The sequence below is a fragment of the Pleurodeles waltl genome, chromosome 6 (genome assembly GCF_031143425.1).
Source record: "Pleurodeles waltl isolate 20211129_DDA chromosome 6, aPleWal1.hap1.20221129, whole genome shotgun sequence".
NCBI classification, from domain to species: Eukaryota; Metazoa; Chordata; class Amphibia; order Caudata; family Salamandridae; genus Pleurodeles; species Pleurodeles waltl.
Genome location: NC_090445.1, coordinates 643,402,674 through 643,420,621, shown reverse-complemented (window position 1 = coordinate 643,420,621; position 17,948 = coordinate 643,402,674). Strand labels below are relative to the sequence as shown.

The 17,948-nt window shown below is 49.1% G+C and overlaps 1 protein-coding gene across 1 annotated transcript in view; it reads right to left on the bottom strand.

Moving 5' to 3' along the window:
• Positions 1-17,948, bottom strand: part of LOC138300093 (cyclin-dependent kinase inhibitor 1-like) — a 43,055-nt gene that overhangs the window by 9,972 nt on the left and 15,135 nt on the right. Inside the window, exon 3 of the mRNA XM_069238984.1 lies at positions 15,828-16,400. Coding sequence (XP_069095085.1) covers positions 15,828-16,400 — 573 coding nt within the window. The remainder of the gene's footprint in view (positions 1-15,827; positions 16,401-17,948) is intronic.

Genomic DNA, 17,948 nt, shown 5'->3' with positions numbered 1-17,948 from the left:
TGATGCTTTGACATATGTGTGCACATGTTCCTTTTATGGACATGACTTGCTAATATGTTTCCCTCACTTGCCATAGGTTTTCTAATGTTCCTACTATGGGCGTTTTATGATATCCTTATGATAAGTGTTCTAATGTAATTACGTGTTTCCTGACTACTGCTTATGTTGCAGAATACTGAGTAACCTGTGTGTTATGTGTGACTACTGCTAGTTTGCAGAGTAACTAATGTGTAACGTTCTGACAACTGCTAAGGTAGCAGGATAGTACTGTTATGTGATGTTGGTCTGATAATTACGTTGTGTACAATACAGTCTATTTTCATATAATCTGGTGTTGTGTTTCCTTGGTGGTGGGAATATTGCGTCACATGTATGTGTGTGTTGTGCAAACGCTTTACACATTGCCTCCGGGTTAAGCCTGACTGCTCGTGCCAAGCTACCAAGGGGGTGAGCAGGGGTTATCTTGGACATGTAACTCCCTTGCCCTGACTAGAGTGGGTAAGTTCTGCCTGGCTGAGGTGCATACCCTAGCCAACCAGAAACCCCATTTCTAACATTGGAAGTCAGCGGTGAGGATAGGACTTGCGCTTGCACAATACCATTGTGACTCATTATTTCACTACAAGGATTGCGTTTAGACCATCACATGTTTGGCTTCTCTTAACTTTCTCTCTTTGGTCATTTTTCCTGTTTTCAGTTCTCACGCTTGGGTATTGTGATTGTCACAGTTGAGTTATTTGTACCTTTTCAAGATGGGGCTTACCTTTGATTTAGAGGACCTGCAGTTTTACACGCAGGGGGAATTAGAGGGGTTCTGTAGAGAGAGAGGGCTGCCTGTAGAAGGGGACCTCAGGAGATCTCTGAATTTCTTTGAAAGGTTTGTGACATTTACCCAGGGAGGGAGTGTGCGTAGGGGGTACCCAGAGGATCCTGAGTGTAGCGAGGGTTCCCAATGGGAGGGCTCCCAGACCTCATCCCTAGAGAGTGGTAGAGAGACTGATCAGGAGGGTGAGAATGACCGGTTGGAGACGCCAGTTGACAGGGAAGGCCCCAGTGATAGGGAGTCCCTTGCTGGGTCCAGTGTAAGAAGCAGGGCTACCTCTCATTCCTGGACGCCTGATGAGCTAAGAGATAGGCGGGAAGAGAGGGACCTGAAGTTGCAGTTAGCGCGCCTAGCTGTTGAGGAGAGAAGGGCTGAGGTAGAGAAGGCCTTAGTACAGGAGAGAATGGCAGAGGCAGAGAGGGCCTTTGCCAGAGAAAGACTCGCTCTAGAGCGCAGTCTGAAGGTTCTGGACTCACCAGCGCTGCAGGTGGAGTCCAGTGGTGGCAGCAATGTACAGTGCTGTAGCAAAGATGTTCCTCACATACCCATAGATCTGGTACCTAGGTTCCAAGAGGGGGGTGACATACGTCAGTGGTTAAAGGAATATGAGAAGGCTCTGGTAGAGCGCAGGATCCCTGAGAAGGATTGGGGAACTGGCCTAGGGAGTTTTATTCCTGAGGAGGGGAGGGATGCCCTACTGACTCTAGAAGAGAGTGACAGGGAGGGGTACTCCGCTGTGAAGAACGCACTGATTGTGAAGTATGGTTTTTCCCCTGAGGAATACAGAAAAAGGTTTAGGGGTGGTAAGAAACTGTCCCACCAGTCTTGGGAGGAGTTTGTGGAGGATTGCTGCATTGCACTAGATGGATGGGTGAAGGGTAGCACAGTAAACAATTTTGAAGGGCTGTTTAATCTGATTCTCAGAGAGCACCTGTTTCGTTGTTGTTTTTCAGAGTTACGCCAACACTTGTCAGTGTGTGAGCTCTCTGACCCCAGGGAGCTTGCAAAGGAGGCAGACTTCTGGTTGCGTACCAGAGGGTCTGGTGTGACATTAGGGGGTGTTCCTAATGAGAGTGGTCTAGGTGTTTCCCAACAAGGTGTGGTGGGAAAGGAATGGAGTGTCCCAGGTAGGTCCCAGTGGACTGGGATGGGTGAGGGACCCCATGTCCCGTCTCTGAGGAGAGGGAATGGGGCTGGGCTGAGGCCCAAGGTGCCCAAGATACCGTCCCAGGCCCCTGAAGGTTCCATGAGTGAACGCCAGGAGGTGAGCCTAACCTGTGCCGTAGGGCCAGCTGTTCAGAAGGATCCCATTTTGTCATTAGGACTTAGGCGGGTGGCTGGTGATAGCGTTCCGCCGGTCCTGGTGTCTGGTAGTCTCGCTCTACAGCGGAGGAGGCGGAAATCCAGGCATAGGGTTGAGAGGGGGCTGCGGGCCCCAGTGGAGAACCTGGAGGGTCAGGGGTCAGCTCTGAGAGCAGAGCCCCCCAGGAATGACCTTGGTGAGACCATTTCTGGGCTGGTGGGAATCCAGACTCTGTCCGATGGGCAGAGGTCAGGAGACCTGCGCCAGCCAGACTCTTGTGTGGCCCTTGGGGAAAGTGTTTCCCTGGTGGGGGGTAGGTGTGCCCCCCAGGAAGTCCTGGTGCGCCAGGCAATGATTCAACCGCAGGGTGGTGACTCTGGGTTGGGTGATCAGGTTCAGGGGGTAAACTCTGACCTGATGGGGAGTACGTGTGCTCCCAAGGAAGTCCTGGTGCGCCAGGCAGTGGTTCAACCGCAGGGTAGTGACTCTGGTTGGATTGCCAGATTCAGGGGTAAGCTCTGATCTGGTAGGGGGTAGGTGTGCTCCCAAGGAAGTCCTGGTTCGCTGGGCAATGGTCCAGTCTAAGGGTGTCGTCCCTGGACTAGATAGACAGGTTCAGGGGGTAAACTCTGATCTGGTTGGGGGGGCGGTTAGTGTGCTCATCCCCCCGTGTGAAACTTCTGGTGGCTTCTCCCGAGGTGGGGAGACGCAGGACTCTGGAAGTGGGGTTCAGGGAGGGGGAAGCCCGCCCCGGACCCCGGTGCAACCCAAGGGTGTCGTCCCTAGGTTGGGTGGTCAGTCGCCAGGTAGTGATCCTGGGCTGGCGAGGAAGTTGTGCAGGGCTGCTGTACCCAGCACCCTGGCAAGTGTGGATTCTGGTGATACCCCTCCTAGGAGAGGAGGGCGGGATCCTAGAAGGAGGGGTAGAGGGAGGAGAGCCTCGCCTCTAGCCCCTGTAGAACCTATGGGTGCAGACCCTAGGTTGGTGGATCAGTGGCAGGGTAGAGCCCCTGAACTGATCAGAAATGGAGTGGAGACAGGTTGCTTTGCGCCTGGGGCTACCGCCCCCCACTCCTTATGGTTTCAGAGACCAGAGGCTCCTAGATGGCCTAGAGCCTGGTTCTGGCCACTGGCAGCTAGAGAATCCCCGTGGGTTGGTCTAGGCTGCCTGGGACGCATTGACAGAGAGATCCCAGTGGAGTCAGGAAGGCGTAGAACTGGAACATGCCCCTGCTGTTGTGGGCCTGGGTCCTTGTTCTATCGCCCCAATCAGGAAAGTACATCAAGGTATTGATTGTTCTCCCCTGGATTTTGGCTGGTAGGGGGTTGTGTTGGACTTTTGGCCATACGCATGGTCATCCCTAGTCTTTTTGCCTCCTTCCTCCTGGTTTTTCTGACCTTTCGCTGTTGGCTCTAGGACTCTGAGCACTTTATCACTGCTGACCAGTGCTAAAGTGCAGGTGCTCTCCCATCTAAAGTTGGTATGATTGGCTTATACCTAATTGGCATATTTAATTTACCTATAAGTCCCTTGTACAGTGGTATCTCTATACCCAGGGCCTGTAAATTAAATACTACTAGTGGGCCTGCAGCGCTGCTTGCGCCACCTACTGAAGTAGACTTTCAAACCTGTCTCAGGCCTGCTAGCGCAGGGCCTGTGTGCGCAGTTTTCTGCCACAGGGACCTGGCATCTAAATTTACTTGCCAGGCCCAGAACTCCCCTTTTACTACATGTAAGTCACCCCTAAAGTACGCCCTAGCTAGCCCTATGGGCAGGGTGCCATGTATGTAGAAAGGCAGGACATGTGCCATATTGCATGGCCTGTCCTGGTAGTGACAAACAGCCTTACTTGGTGTCTCACTGCTGTGAGTGCTGCCTTCTCATAGGATTGCATTAGGAATGCCCTGCTTTATGTGTAAAGGGTATTGTCTGATTTATGAGGGGTAGCGTAGGCGTGTTTGGTATGGTTGTGATGGTGATAATAAATACTGCTTACTGGTGTGGGTGTATTTTTTATTACTATCACAGAAATGCCACTTCTAGAAAGTGCGCATTTATCTGTGCTTATAATTCTGGTGTTTTGCAGCTTGACTCCAATCCACATCTGGGCAGAGTGACAGTTGGGGCTTTGTGCATACTTTTCAGACAGCCTGTACACAGGGAGGGTGGAGGTGTCACCTAGGTGCATCTGCATGCTGAATAGTCTTCCTGGGCTGAGAGAAGGGAGAGGCGGGGCACACCTACATTTGTAAAGGCTGTGCCCTGGCCTCACACAATAGGGTCGTTAACCCCCCACTGATGTTTGGAGCCTGTGCTGAAAGGAGAGAGGGGGCACTCCCAGAACCAGTTGTAACTGGCTGGAACCTCCTCTCCCTGTCATTGTAAAACACTGTAAGAACTGACTATAAGTACAGGGGAATTTTCCCCACAATTTGGAGACGTTTTGAACTTACCTGGAACGGGACACAGACTACTGGAAGGACTCACCAGGAACCGCCATGGACTGCTGCTGCTGTGCTGACCTGTAACCTGCCTGGTGGCTGAGAAGGACTTGCACCTAGCCTGCACACCCCTTTGTGCTGGCCTGTGTTGGGGCCTCCATCTGTGGCCCTGTTCTAGGGATTCTGCTCCCCAGGGGCAGGGTGCAGTGCCCCTGACCCCTGCATGGATCCTGAAACACGAGTAGTGTTTCAAAAAGTTGCCAAAATTAGCGCTTTGGAAAGCGCCTCTTCTTGGAGCTGAAAACACGCTCCTCCGTGCCGGTAAAATCACCGCCGCAATCCGGGCTTAGGGGAGGACCTTCGCGCCCTCCCCAGCGCTTTCGTTGTGGTGCAGTATCACCGCCGCGGCCCGGGCACCGCATCGGGGACAGTCACCGGGACCGCGCTGTTCATTGTGCCCCCGGGGCACTTGCTGGAGTGAAGAGAGGAGCGGGGCTGCTCCTGTCGTGCCCCCGGGTGACGCGCGCTCTGCGGAGCGCCCCCGGGGCACACGCCGGCAACCGCCTTCAAAACTGCCTCCCTCGTGGACGAGGGACGGCAGAGGAGCGGTCCGTGCACCAGACCGGGTGCAGCGGCCGCAGGAAGCCGGCGAGGGACCTCAACGGAGGTCCCTGCTCCTGATACTTCCTTTTGGGGCAGCCGCACCGCGGACAAGGGCGGCTGCCCCCGGGCACGCAGGACACGGGGAGGAACGGGAGTTCCCTTCTCCCCGGTCACTGCCCTAGGGGCACGATCGCCCCCTCTACCTTTAAGGCGTATTGGGCGACCTGGGCCCCCCTCAGGAGGGCCGGTGGAGGCCCAGGGGGGCCCCCAGTGATCGCGGACCCAGGAGGGGCCCGTCAACAGTACCGAGGGGGTGCGTGCCGCCCCCCTCTTCCCCAGGACTTTAAGGAGGCCCCCTCCTTGCGCAGAGGAGTGCTGGGGGCCCCTTTCTTCTTTGTCTTCAGGCACGGAGGGTGCCTGCTTCATCAAAACAGGTACTGTCTAAAATGGACCAATATGATGATAATCTAAAGTTCTTTCTACAGACTTTATTAATTAGGATGTATTGCCTACCTGTTCCCTGATGCTTTGACATATGTGTGCACATGTTCCTTTTATGGACATGACTTGCTAATATGTTTCCCTCACTTGCCATAGGTTTTCTAATGTTCCTACTATGGGCGTTTTATGATATCCTTATGATAAGTGTTCTAATGTAATTACGTGTTTCCTGACTACTGCTTATGTTGCAGAATACTGAGTAACCTGTGTGTTATGTGTGACTACTGCTAGTTTGCAGAGTAACTAATGTGTAACGTTCTGACAACTGCTAAGGTAGCAGGATAGTACTGTTATGTGATGTTGGTCTGATAATTACGTTGTGTACAATACAGTCTATTTTCATATAATCTGGTGTTGTGTTTCCTTGGTGGTGGGAATATTGCGTCACATGTATGTGTGTGTTGTGCAAACGCTTTACACATTGCCTCCGGGTTAAGCCTGACTGCTCGTGCCAAGCTACCAAGGGGGTGAGCAGGGGTTATCTTGGACATGTAACTCCCTTGCCCTGACTAGAGTGGGTAAGTTCTGCCTGGCTGAGGTGCATACCCTAGCCAACCAGAAACCCCATTTCTAACACTCAATAACTATTTTGCAGGCTTCTCACCTACATGCATCTGCATTTAATGCACACACCTCACATGAAAAATAAAATTAATCAGTGGGAAATGCATTGTTCTGGTAGGAAGGCTCGTTTGGTTTGTGCAATCACTTTAAATATATTTGTGTGTAACTGGAGGGAGGCAGATTTGAATCCTGGTTGGAACACTGGGGAACAGTGTCATGTATCGGAGTGCTATGAGGCACAAGCCTGTTACAGAAAGCACTGTGAAAAACTAAGTCATTAGTTAAAAAAATACCACGCATATTATAAATTGTCACAGTATAAAATAGGCTGCTGCAAAATGATACAGTGTTGAAGAGCTTACATTGTTTTCAGATCATAAATGTGTTATCAATACGCGATCAGACTGTACTGAAAATTCATTTTGTTCGGTTCCAAAAAAATTGCGCGTTTCATTACGGGTAACCCTTACACCGCCTCTCAAAAAAGATGGCTCTGACTCCGCGAAGCTTCAAATGATTGTACACAACTGTCACCCAAGCAGCCTTTCGATTCGCTCATTAACCAGCTGCGGCCTGGCCATGTATGCTTCTTTCAGGTAGCAAGCATCCGAGACAGACGGCGTGTTTCTACTCAGCCTGCGTGGCCCTCCTTCAGCTTCACTGTACAGGAGACCAGCTCCTTCGCTTTCAGACCGGGGCAAATCAGGATCGGCATTTACCGTTCAGGGGCGATGTTTTTAAGCAAAACGCACGGAAACTGTTTTAGTAAAATTAAGAAATGTTGGGAAAGTTGTTCTTCGTAAACCCGTCCACTGCAACTTCTGAGCCTGTGTATCTGTGCCCTGCGTATGTGTACCTGGGTATGTGTGAATGTGTGCCCATGACTGCTGTTTGTGCCTGCGTGCTCTGGCCGTGTGTCAGCATGTATGTGCATTACCTCCCGTCCCTCCCTCGCCTTCCTTTTAACCAATGAGGCCTCCCGCCTCCCCCCTAGACCCTCCCTTCCCCTTTCAAAACCCCCCCCCACCCTTATCCCCTCCTGTTCTTTTGTCTAGCCCACGCTAGACGGTTTTCTTTCCCTTTCTCACCTGCACGGTGGGGCCTGGAGGTCATCGGTGGAGGCACTCCTTGGGACGCGGAGCTCCGTGAGGAGTGCGCCGGCTGGGTCGCGTCTTTGACGAGCAGCAGGGCTGCTCGGGAAGCTTGTACTGGGGGCCGGCTGACGGAGTCTGCCGGCCCTCTGTGGCTGGGGCGTCGGTTTCCGGGTTTCCGCGCCGCGGAGCCGCGGGGAACTGAGGGACTTCGCTTTTGAGCTGCTCGTCAGGTAGGACGGGCGTTCTGCCCGTGGTTTTTTATGATTTTGGCCGAGGTAGTTGCCCTGAGACCTCACTGTTGCCAGGCAGGGGTACTCCCCTCATGTCCGGAGAGGTGGTGCAGGATTTGGTTGAGGTGGCTGTTACCAGGGCACTGCAGGCAGGCGTGGCCAGGTCTGGTCAGCCTAAGCTTGCGCACTCATCGATAGCGGCAAGGAAGTCCTCGTCGGAGAGTGAGGATGAGGCCCCATTGACGTCATCTGGGGGGAAATATGTTTCCAGAGACGAAATGTGGGAAGTGATGGCACATGTTCGGGACAATTTGGGTTTCCCAGTGTTTCAACCTACAAACTCGGATTCTCTTTTATTTCCTCAATATCAGACACCTTCGAAGTTTGCCATGCCTTTTTCAGGGACCTGTGAAGGATATGGTGTTTCGTGTGTGGAAGGATGTGGATAAGGCTCAGGTTCCACGTTTCCTTCAGAAACTTTACTTGCTTGAGGGTGAGGAGGTTTTACCTCCTTCAGTACGCCTGGATTCTATTTTGGCTACTCTGTTTGGCAAAACGGCAGTCAATCCGGAGGATTGTGTGCCTACGGATGCCACAGACCGTAAAGTGGATTCGGGTCTTAAGAGGGCTTTTGCTGCAGAGAATCTGGCGCTGAGGGCAGGTCTTTATTCTGCTTATGTGTCCCAGTCATTGGTACAAGACTTTGATAAACTGGCGGTGGCTGTACAGGAAGGGGCGGAATGTTCGGAGCTCCTGGCTGGTATGGAGCAGCAGGCCCGATAGTTGGCTGATGTGTCTTCTGATGTGGTCCGTACTTCGGCTCTGGCGTCTGGGTCTTTGTTTGGGGCTCGTAGGTCCCTCTGGTTGCGTTCCTGGAAGGCGGATCCAGGGGAAAAGGCAGCCTTGTTGAGCCTGCCGTTTGTAGGTCGTAGCTTGTTTGGTGAACAATTGCCATCCATGCTTTCCAAGGCATTTAAGGAGCGGAAGCATGCCTTACCGTATGAAGGGGGTTCTTCTTCGGGTAAGGGATGAAAGAAGCATTCCAGATCTTCTCCTACTAGGGATGCTAAATCCTTTTAATTTAGGAAACGGCGTTTCCAGCTGCGTTTTTCGCCTATGAAGTCGGCTCCTGCGACCCGGGGTGGTTTCAAGAGGGGGTCCTGACAATCTCTGTGGGCCTGGCAGAGGGCCGGTTGGGGGAAGACAGAGTCACTTTCTTTCAGTTTGGGAGGACAGTGTAAACAATCATTGGGTTCTAGACATTGTGAACAATGGTTATGTCATAGATTTTGTGAGGGTTCCTCCAGATTCAGGGGTACGTCCCACTCCTCTGCCTTCAGAGGGGTAACGGAGAAGAGCTTTTTTGGATGGAGTGCGGTACTTACTGGTCAAGGGAGCCATTTCCCACGTTCCGCTAGACGAAAGGGGCCAGGGCACTTTTTCGGTCTTGTTTCTTGTGCAGAAAGTTTCGGGGGATTTCAACCGGTGCTCAATCTATAGGAGGTGAATACCTGGATCAGGACAGTGCATTTCCGCATGCTGTCCGTTCAGACTATTTTTCCATTGGTCAGGCAAGGGGACTTTCTGGTGTCACTGGATCTACAGGATGCTTACCTACACGTACCTGTGGCAAGATCCTCTTAAAAGTTCCTGTGATTTGCTGTGGGTCGTGACCACTATCAGTTTTGCGTTCTACCTTTCGGTCTAAAATCTTCTCCTCGAATTTTCACAAAGGTGCTGGCTCCTCTGGTGGCTTTGCTTCATTCGGAAGTGGTGTTTCTGCATCCTTATCTGGCCGACAATTTTGATTCATGCTCAATCACGAGACCTGTTGCTGTGGCAGGTGGACCAAGTTCGGGGGGTCCTGCAAAACCACGGGTTTTTAATCAATTGGGAGAAGTCAGACTTAGTGCCGTCCCAGGATCTAGTTTTTCTGGGGGCTCGGTTTCAGAAACTTCCAGGGTTGGTGACTGTGTCAGAAACAAGGTTGGGTGTACTCCAGGCTTTGGTAGCATAGGTATTGTTGCTGTCTGCTCCCCGAGCTCTTCTATGGTTGCGGCTGCAGGGTCGTTTGGCATCGGTGATGTTTCTAGTTCCTTGGGCACGTTTCCATCTCCTGTGCTTGAGGACATGGTTCTTGAGAAGGTGGAGGACTGGGTTCCAGGGTCCGGATTGATTCACAGAGAGTTGCGATGGTGGTTGGATGCAGTCCACCTGAGGGTAGGGGTGTCTTTATCACCTCTGAGACCCGTGGTGGTGACGACGGATGCCAGCCTCTCCGGTTGGGGGGCATGGATGGGGTCGGCTCAGGTTCAGGGGTTTTGGTCCCCTCGGGAGGCGAGTCGGTCGTCGAATTGGCGCGGATTGAGGGCGGTATTCCTGGCTCTGGTCCATTTCCAGGATTCCCTGAGGAGATCAGCGTTTCTGGTTCGCACAGACAACTTAGTGGCCACGGCTTATGTCAATCGGCGAGGGGAGACCAGGTCAAGGGCTCTGTTCATTTTAGTCAGAGAGATTTTTGTGTGGGCTCAGGAGTGGGTTCCTTCTCTCAGGGCTACGTACATTCGGGGGGTGGTGAATGTTCGGGCGGATCTGCTGAGCAGAGTGATTCCTTCCTCTCAACTTTTCTCTCTCCGGAAGTCTCTGTTTCGGCATCTGGTTCGGCTTTGGGGTCTTCCAGTGCTGGATGTGTTTGCATCCGCCGGGAATGCGTAAGTGGATCGCTTCTGCTCCCGGTTTCGGTGTCCCCAGGCATGGGAAGTGGGCGGGATGTCGTGTCCTTGGCCACAGGGCCTTTTGTATGCGTTCCCTCCTTTTCAACTGCTCAGGGCGTTTCTGTTACGAGTGAGGGATCTGGGGTCCAGGGTTATCCTCATTGCGCCTCTTTGGCCGAGGGCGAATTGGTTCCCGTTGTTGTGGCTGATGGCGGCCGGGAGGATGTGGCCTCTGCCCCTTTGTCCGTCTCCCCTGGAATCTCCCTTCCTCCCATTGGGGTCATTGAGGAGGTTGCACTTGACGGCCTGGAAGTTGAACGACGGGGATTGACAGGTCTGGGGGTGCCTGTGGCTTTGGGTTCTACCTTACTGGCTTCAAGGAGCCGTTCCACTTTGCTTTCTTATGGTCGACAGTGGTGGGTGTTTTCGTCATGGTGCTTTAGTCGTGAGTTGGATCCTACCTGCGCTTCTATCTGTGAGGTGATGCAGTTCTTGCAGGACGGTGCTCATTTAGGGTTGTCAGTGGCTTCTCTTCGGGTACAGTGGGCGGCTATTCAGGCTTTCAGAGGTCCATGGCGTAATCTTCGGGATGAAGGGCGCTTGATGCCTAGATTTTTTCAAGTGTTTATTGATTTATTTCCTCGCCCGGTACGTTCTTTTCCTTCATGGGATCTGTCCTTGGTTTTGGATGTGTTGACGGAGGCCCCTTTTGAACCATTGGGGGTCTGTGATTTGCGCCATCTATCTTTGAAGACGTTCTTTTTGGTTGCCATTACTTCGGCTCGTCGGTTGGGGGAATTGGGGGCATGGGCTTGTTCCTTTCCTTTTTGTAAGATTTTTCACGAGCCGTTTGCGTTTGTTGGATGTACGCAGGGTTTTGTTGGAGTATCTGCGGGTGGTGGCTCCTTTTCGTAAAGGGGATTCACTGTTTGTTTCTTTTGGTCCGGATCGCAGAGGTGAATAACCTTCCACGGCTTCCTTGAGTCGGTGGGTGAGCTCTTTAATTCTATTGGCCTATTCCTTGAAAGAAGTGGGTCCTCCTCAAGGGATTCAGGGGAGATCTACCAGAGGCATGGCGGCTACAGTGGTGGAGCTTCAGGGGACGTCTGTGGTGGAAATTTGCAGGTCCGCCTCTTGGGCTTCTCCTTCGACGTTTGTGCGTCATTACAGGCTGTCGGACTTGGACAGTTTGGAGTCGGTGTTAGGTCACCGGGTCTTGTCCTCTAGGAGGTAGTTTTTGGGATGATCTTGGTGCAGGATGTTACGTAGAGGTCTTGCAACTCGATGTCCGTCTCCTGTGTGTTTTCTTGCTATGTCTCATTGGTTAAAAGGAAGGCGAGGGAGGGACGGGAGGTAATGCTTCCATTTTCTTACGATAATGGCATTACTCCTAGTCCTACTCCCTCATCTTCCTTTTCCGTTCCCTCCCACCCTCCCGGTACGGACTGTCCGAGTTGCAGCTTGGGCTTGGTTTTTGTACAGGAGGGGATAAGGGTGGGGGGGGGTTTGAAAGGTGAAGGGAGGGTCTAGGGGGGAGGCGGGAGGCCTCATTGGTTAAAAGGAAGGCGAGGGAGTAGGACTAGGAGTAATGCCATTATCGTAAGAAAATGGAAGCATGATACTGCACTTGGTTGTCTGTACGCCTCTTTGTAGACATGCGTAGACGCGTGCGTGTGTCTGCATGCATGTGCACGGTTTTGCAAGCATGTCTGTTAGTATGCCCTTTTAAGCATATGCGTGAGTTTCATGGGCTCGTGCGCACCATTTCCCAGTGCCAACAAAACAAACACAATGTTTGTATTAGAGAAGCTGTTGGGAGCGCTGGTTTCATCTGATAGGCAGGCTTAAGATTCAAAAATTCAAAAATGTTTTCATTGCCTAGAGACATATCTTTGCTCGTTAGGAAAGCTCAAACATTCACAAAAGTAATGACCGGCGTATCCGTGACTTATTCGTTAAAGCACTTCTGCCTTGCATATTAATTACTCACTACCAGAAAGCACCTTCCATTCATTGTGTTATTTGTAGCTTCCTACAAACGTTTGCTTTCTTATAATAATTTTATATATTAGCTGAAATACTGTCAGCAATTCAGTTTTACTGAGAAGTGAATATTGGAAGTTTTGTCTTCATAACTGTAATGTTGGAGCAACCACACAAATGACAAGAGCTTATTTCACTCTTTTAACAATAATGACCCAGGCCTGAACCAGCATGTGAATGAGGTACATGCATGAGTGACTGAGCACCTTTTTAGGATACAAGTAGTGTGAATCATTTGTTAGTTTGTCTCTGTCCATATAATTTGTTGTAAAAGCTGTAGAGTGAATCACACCTAGTGCTCTGCTGTATTAATATAATAATATGAAGACCTGGCTTTTCCACTAAGACCCTGGCAGCAGACCCGGCCCCTGGACATCCTCATGAGCGACAAATGCGCCCTACAAATCTTATTGATTGAATGGACTTCAAAACTTTTCCACAATTTATGAACCTCGTGGTCTCACTATACATAGGGGGTGATAAGCATGAGTAAATCTGTGATATTTCTGAGAGACCCCCAAAGAGCTTCACGAGTTAAGAGTTACAATGCAATTAACATTCGGCACTCTACTAAACAGATCACTCTGTGGGGTACTTATTGCGCATATTATTAGCTCTTAACTGAATATGTTGCAAGAGCGCACACCCAGTGCTAAACCGACCTGGATGGGACATGATGCACAGTCCACTCAATGGCCCTTTCAAGCTGGCCCATCTGGAGTGCCAGGCTGCCTGAAAAGGCCAGTCCAACTCTGAGGCAGCCCTGGTTTTACAGTTAGGAAAAGTAGTGCCCCACTGGACATTGTTTGTAGAAGATGGAGAGAGCTCAGTGGGCTCTTGTATGTAATAATATGAGTGGGTGGAATGTGTGGGTAGTTCTTCTTCTATCTCATGAGTGGGATGGGCAGAGCTTGTTTTGAGGAATCAATAGCACCTCTCTCTTTCGATGTTGCTCAGACTAAGGGGGTTATTACAACTTTGGAGGAGGTGTTATTCTGTCCCAAAAGTGGCAGTAAAGTGACGGATATACCACCAGCCGTATTACGAGTTCCATAGGATATAATGGACTCGTAATACGGCTGGTGGTATATCCGTCACTTTACCTCCACTTTTGGGACGGATTAACACCTCCTCCAAAGTTGTAATAACCCCCTAAGTGTTTGAACCCCAAAAATATAAATTATGAAGGCAACCATCATACGCTGGCAGCTGAGCTCCAAAATACTGAAATAAATGAGCACTGGTAAGGCCAATATGTCTTTGCTGTTAATGCTTGCAAACAGCACTTAAGCATGTTGGTGTTTGCATCCATTAACACATTAATCCTGACCCAGTGTCTTTGGCAAAGCTTGTTCTTAACTTGGCACAGGTGTGGTTTCTTCAGAAGCAAATACCTGCCACAGTGACCAACAACTCCACCACCCTGCCCTCCGTCCTTGCTTCATGGAAGTCAATCAGTAGCATAAAGATGACATCACATGAATGCTCACTGCCTGCTTGGGATCATAGAAAAGGGCCATGTGTCTTCTGATCCAAGTGGCACTTTCAGACATAAATGCAACAACATCAATGAGTATCCTCTGTGCACTGCAGCCATTTCTAATGTCCCCACTTCACCTGTCCATCTGCACACACATACCCGTGGAGTGCACTGATGCCTGCAACTCCAGCAGCAGCTGCAAGACACCTATCACAGAATTCTACAGCTGTTAGTAGACTGATGGTACAAAGTAATTTAAACACTAGAGGTGCAAGCATGCATCCCTCCATCAGTCCAGAGCGCGAGTTCTGTAGAGAATATGTCATTTAAAGCACACGTTGAAACATTAATCTTACTCGTATTCACAGGTACTTGACTGAATTTACAATAGAAGGAATATCCATTGTCTGATGAGCTACAGAAGAGGTTGCCATAGTTCTTCCAAAGCAACTGCAGCATTTGCTTCTTGATGACTTCAATGTTGACGCTACACACTGTGTGTAACAATTTCACTGTTTATTGTTGTGAGGTAGGAGTATCTACATCTTCCTGCAAGCTTGATTCATAACTTAGACTGTCCAACCCTCATAGTGCCCCAATCAATAGCATTTTAAAAAGGAAGGCCTGTAAAACTCTTTAAGTTTACTGAATTTCAGTATAAAGTTCAATAGGGGCAAGCATTTCAATCACAGGAGATGTTGAATTTTACCATTCGAAAGTGGCCATAAGCTGTGTCAGAATGGTAAACTTAAAAAAAAGCCGAAATTGCTGCTGGTGCATCAGGCCGCATGCATCTTGTGCAGAGGCAGCAACACATGCGCATTCACGTGCGTGCATACAACACATGGTGGCCATCATGAAATTAAACCTTTCTAAAACTGCTGCTGAGAGCTTGCATACTTGCGCACAGTGTCATGCCCTGTGCATCTGTCATGATGCATGGTAACCACTTTTGCTTTTATAAATTTTATAGTTACAACTCTGCCAATGGCCATGTTAAAACAGTAAAATACAAACCACTGGCAAAGCCAATACATCGCCAGTAGTAGCCTGTTAAAAGTGAGACCTACGGACTTTGCCAATGCTTGTTTTTGTTTTTGCATGCGATTTGGTAGACAAAGATAGCTAAATCTAGACAGCATTAAAGAATACATCGCGCCCAGTTACATGAAAATGATTCACAGTTCAGCACACCCAAGCTTTGAGGTCTGCACAATAGGGTAGCCCTTTTAGGGGTTTGCAAGTGAGTGCTTCCTAGATATATTTGTTGGCATGCACTTTTGCAATAAAATCAAATCTTTTCGATTTGGCCCACTTTGTGAGTCAATGCATGTGAAATAACAGTGGGTGATTACACTCTGGCCTGAAATAAACGACAGGTCTTCTTGCACATATTAAAGCCGATGCTCATCTTGCATGTGTTGGACTGTCCCAGATCTACCGGCCTTTCAGAGCCAGGTCTCTGCAAGGAGTCTGGTTCCCCAGACTGGTGGCCTGTCCCTGTCGCATTTCCGACCAGACACTACGTATCTGCAGTGTAGGCCCAGCACCAATAGCGTGGTGCCTGCATCAGATCTCAATACTGTTACAATTTATCAAGACCTTCTCGATTTAAGTGGAAACCCAGACAACATCAACATTCGTTTTCCAGTCCCGTGGAACTATGGACCCCAGCACAGGGGTTGTTTGTACACTGTTTCAGGCTTCGAGAGAAGGGTGTAAAAATGGTTCAGAAAAGTTTGATACTCAAAATTATGGACATGGCCATGTTAAAAAAGAGTGAGCTGATAAGAGCAAGGTGGATAAGGCTGATGTGACGAAGCTGGTAAAGGAAGTCTACCACATTCAGTTGTGTTCTCTTTCAAATTTGTTAATTCATGAAAACTAGCTTCATGTTTTCAAAAGTGTTCTTTTATGACAGTTCTTTTCGGAGGTAGGGAGTAACAAGAGTATTACTTAACTCCTTATGTAACATGCATGCATACGAAAATGAATAACTCAAAACATTAGCCATTGCAAAAAACGCTTACCTTTCAGGGTTGTTTGCTTTCGCTTGAGGCATTGTGTGGAGACTGCTGCATGTTCTGCGGCATCCAGAGTCTGGCCCGGCTCACTTGCTTCCTCTGGTACAGGTAAAGTGCATGAAGAAAACCTTGTTGCCTGAGCTCCATCGCTACTGACTTGGTCCGGTATCTGTGCTACATTGATGCTATCTTCACTCAGTGTCAGCGCTGCATCATTGCCCTCTTCTTCTTGCTCCTTTTTTGGGTGAGGTGTACAAGCTTGCTTAGATTGGCCGCTAACTGGCTGTGGCTGGTGGCATGAAGGTTCGCCTATCTTCTGTCCCTTGAGGTCTTCTTTCAGAAGTAGCTTTTGGGGCTCTGTGGCACCCACCACCATCCACTTGAAGTCCCCTTCCAAGGGGATTCCATTTTTGAAATCAAAGTTCCACTTCTGCTTTGCCTCTTCCAAGCAGGAAGACATCATTTCCTCAGTATCAATTTTCAACTGCTCATGATCAACTTCTCCAAAGAGTTTTCGGCACACCTTCCTGCTGCAAGCGCCCTCCAGGGATTTGCTGCCAGAGGAACACATGTTTACCACTGGAAAGAAAGAGACATAGGTTTATCAAGGCCGTGTTAGCTTTTATTCACACTACAGAAAACAACAGGTACAACTCTAGTGGTTTTGAGAGCCAAGTCCAGCGACTAGGACCATGGTGACACAAGAGGGCCTTGTGAGGCATTTTCAAATATCTAGCAGATTGCTCAAGATGAAAGAAGTTCTAAAGTAACATCTGCTCAATTGTTTTCACTTCCAAACCAAACATTTGTAGGCTTGTATACCACCGCTGCTAGTACTGAGCATATTTTTGTACTGTAAAAAACTAGGTGCTTTGCCAGACCAAGTTCTTACAGGTGTGGTAGTCAGCAGTATTCAATGCCAGCTAGCTAATATGACAATCAATTGATTGTCGATCGACTGCCAACCAAGCATCATACACTCAGTTTCTAGAAAATGCAGCTGCACCTGATAAAAAAATCAGTCAGTTTTTGAAAAAGTAATATTAAACAAGGAGAAAAGAGGCACTTTTGGTGAAGATCTGGGCAACGTTTGGAAATTATCAGTCTGAAGCATAAAATTTAGCAAGCACTGGCAAAGGTCTAAGCCACGAGACCTATTTTTTTTATCTTTAAAAGCTGCTGTGAATGTGTGCACATTTGTGGAAACTGTCTTGCAATTGAGATTTTTTTAAATATATTAATTAAGGCATTTAATGGTCACCACAAATGCTATTCCTGGCTGCCAACCTGAAATGCATTCTGTTGCATTTTAACAAATCCACTTCAAGAATGGCCACCCTGCATGCGGCTATCTTTGAATGGGATTTCCTAAAACAGAAAAGCAATTTGAGAATACCCACCTCACGTGCAGACATCTTGGAGTGGTCAAAAAGCAATTTGAAGATGGCTGACCACCAGTAATGCACCCATTGGAAAAAATTGAGCAAAGGGTTTAGGGGTATATGACGTTGCAGGGCTAAAGGCAAGAATGAAGTTGCTGAAACAGAGAGTGTTGAAGATGGAGAGATGACAGAGTGTGAGAGAGAAAATATTATCTTCCATACACTCCAAAGTAAACAGAGGAAGTGTACATAATCCAATAAGAGCACTGTGAGGCTGATATGCATCTAGGTAGGATGAGTACAAAACAAGCATTTGCAATGCAATGGGTCTCACATTTGCTCGAGTTAGAGCTATTAGCATTGTAAATTCCTAACTGGGCTTTTCCTGCCACATAAATTGAAAATGAAAAGTAAAACAGTTGACATAAGCAAGCCTATTCAAAGCACCATGGCCGTCATGAGCTCAAAGGCGCGACACAAAAAGAAAAAGAAGTTTTCTCGCAGTCGAATGTATTGGCAATCGTGCAAATATCCATGTAACAGGGGCAGTCTGCAAGGCGGAAACAAAACTGCCCCACGGAGGGACAAACGTAAAGCATTCCCCAATGATGATAAAAGATTTTTTGAAAGGCAAGCCCACGAACGAGTGAAAGTGATGGGCGTGTGGTGGGCATGGTTTAAAGCCCACAATACATACAACAGGTCAAAGCACTTGTGCACTCGACCTAAAAATGGAAGGAAAACA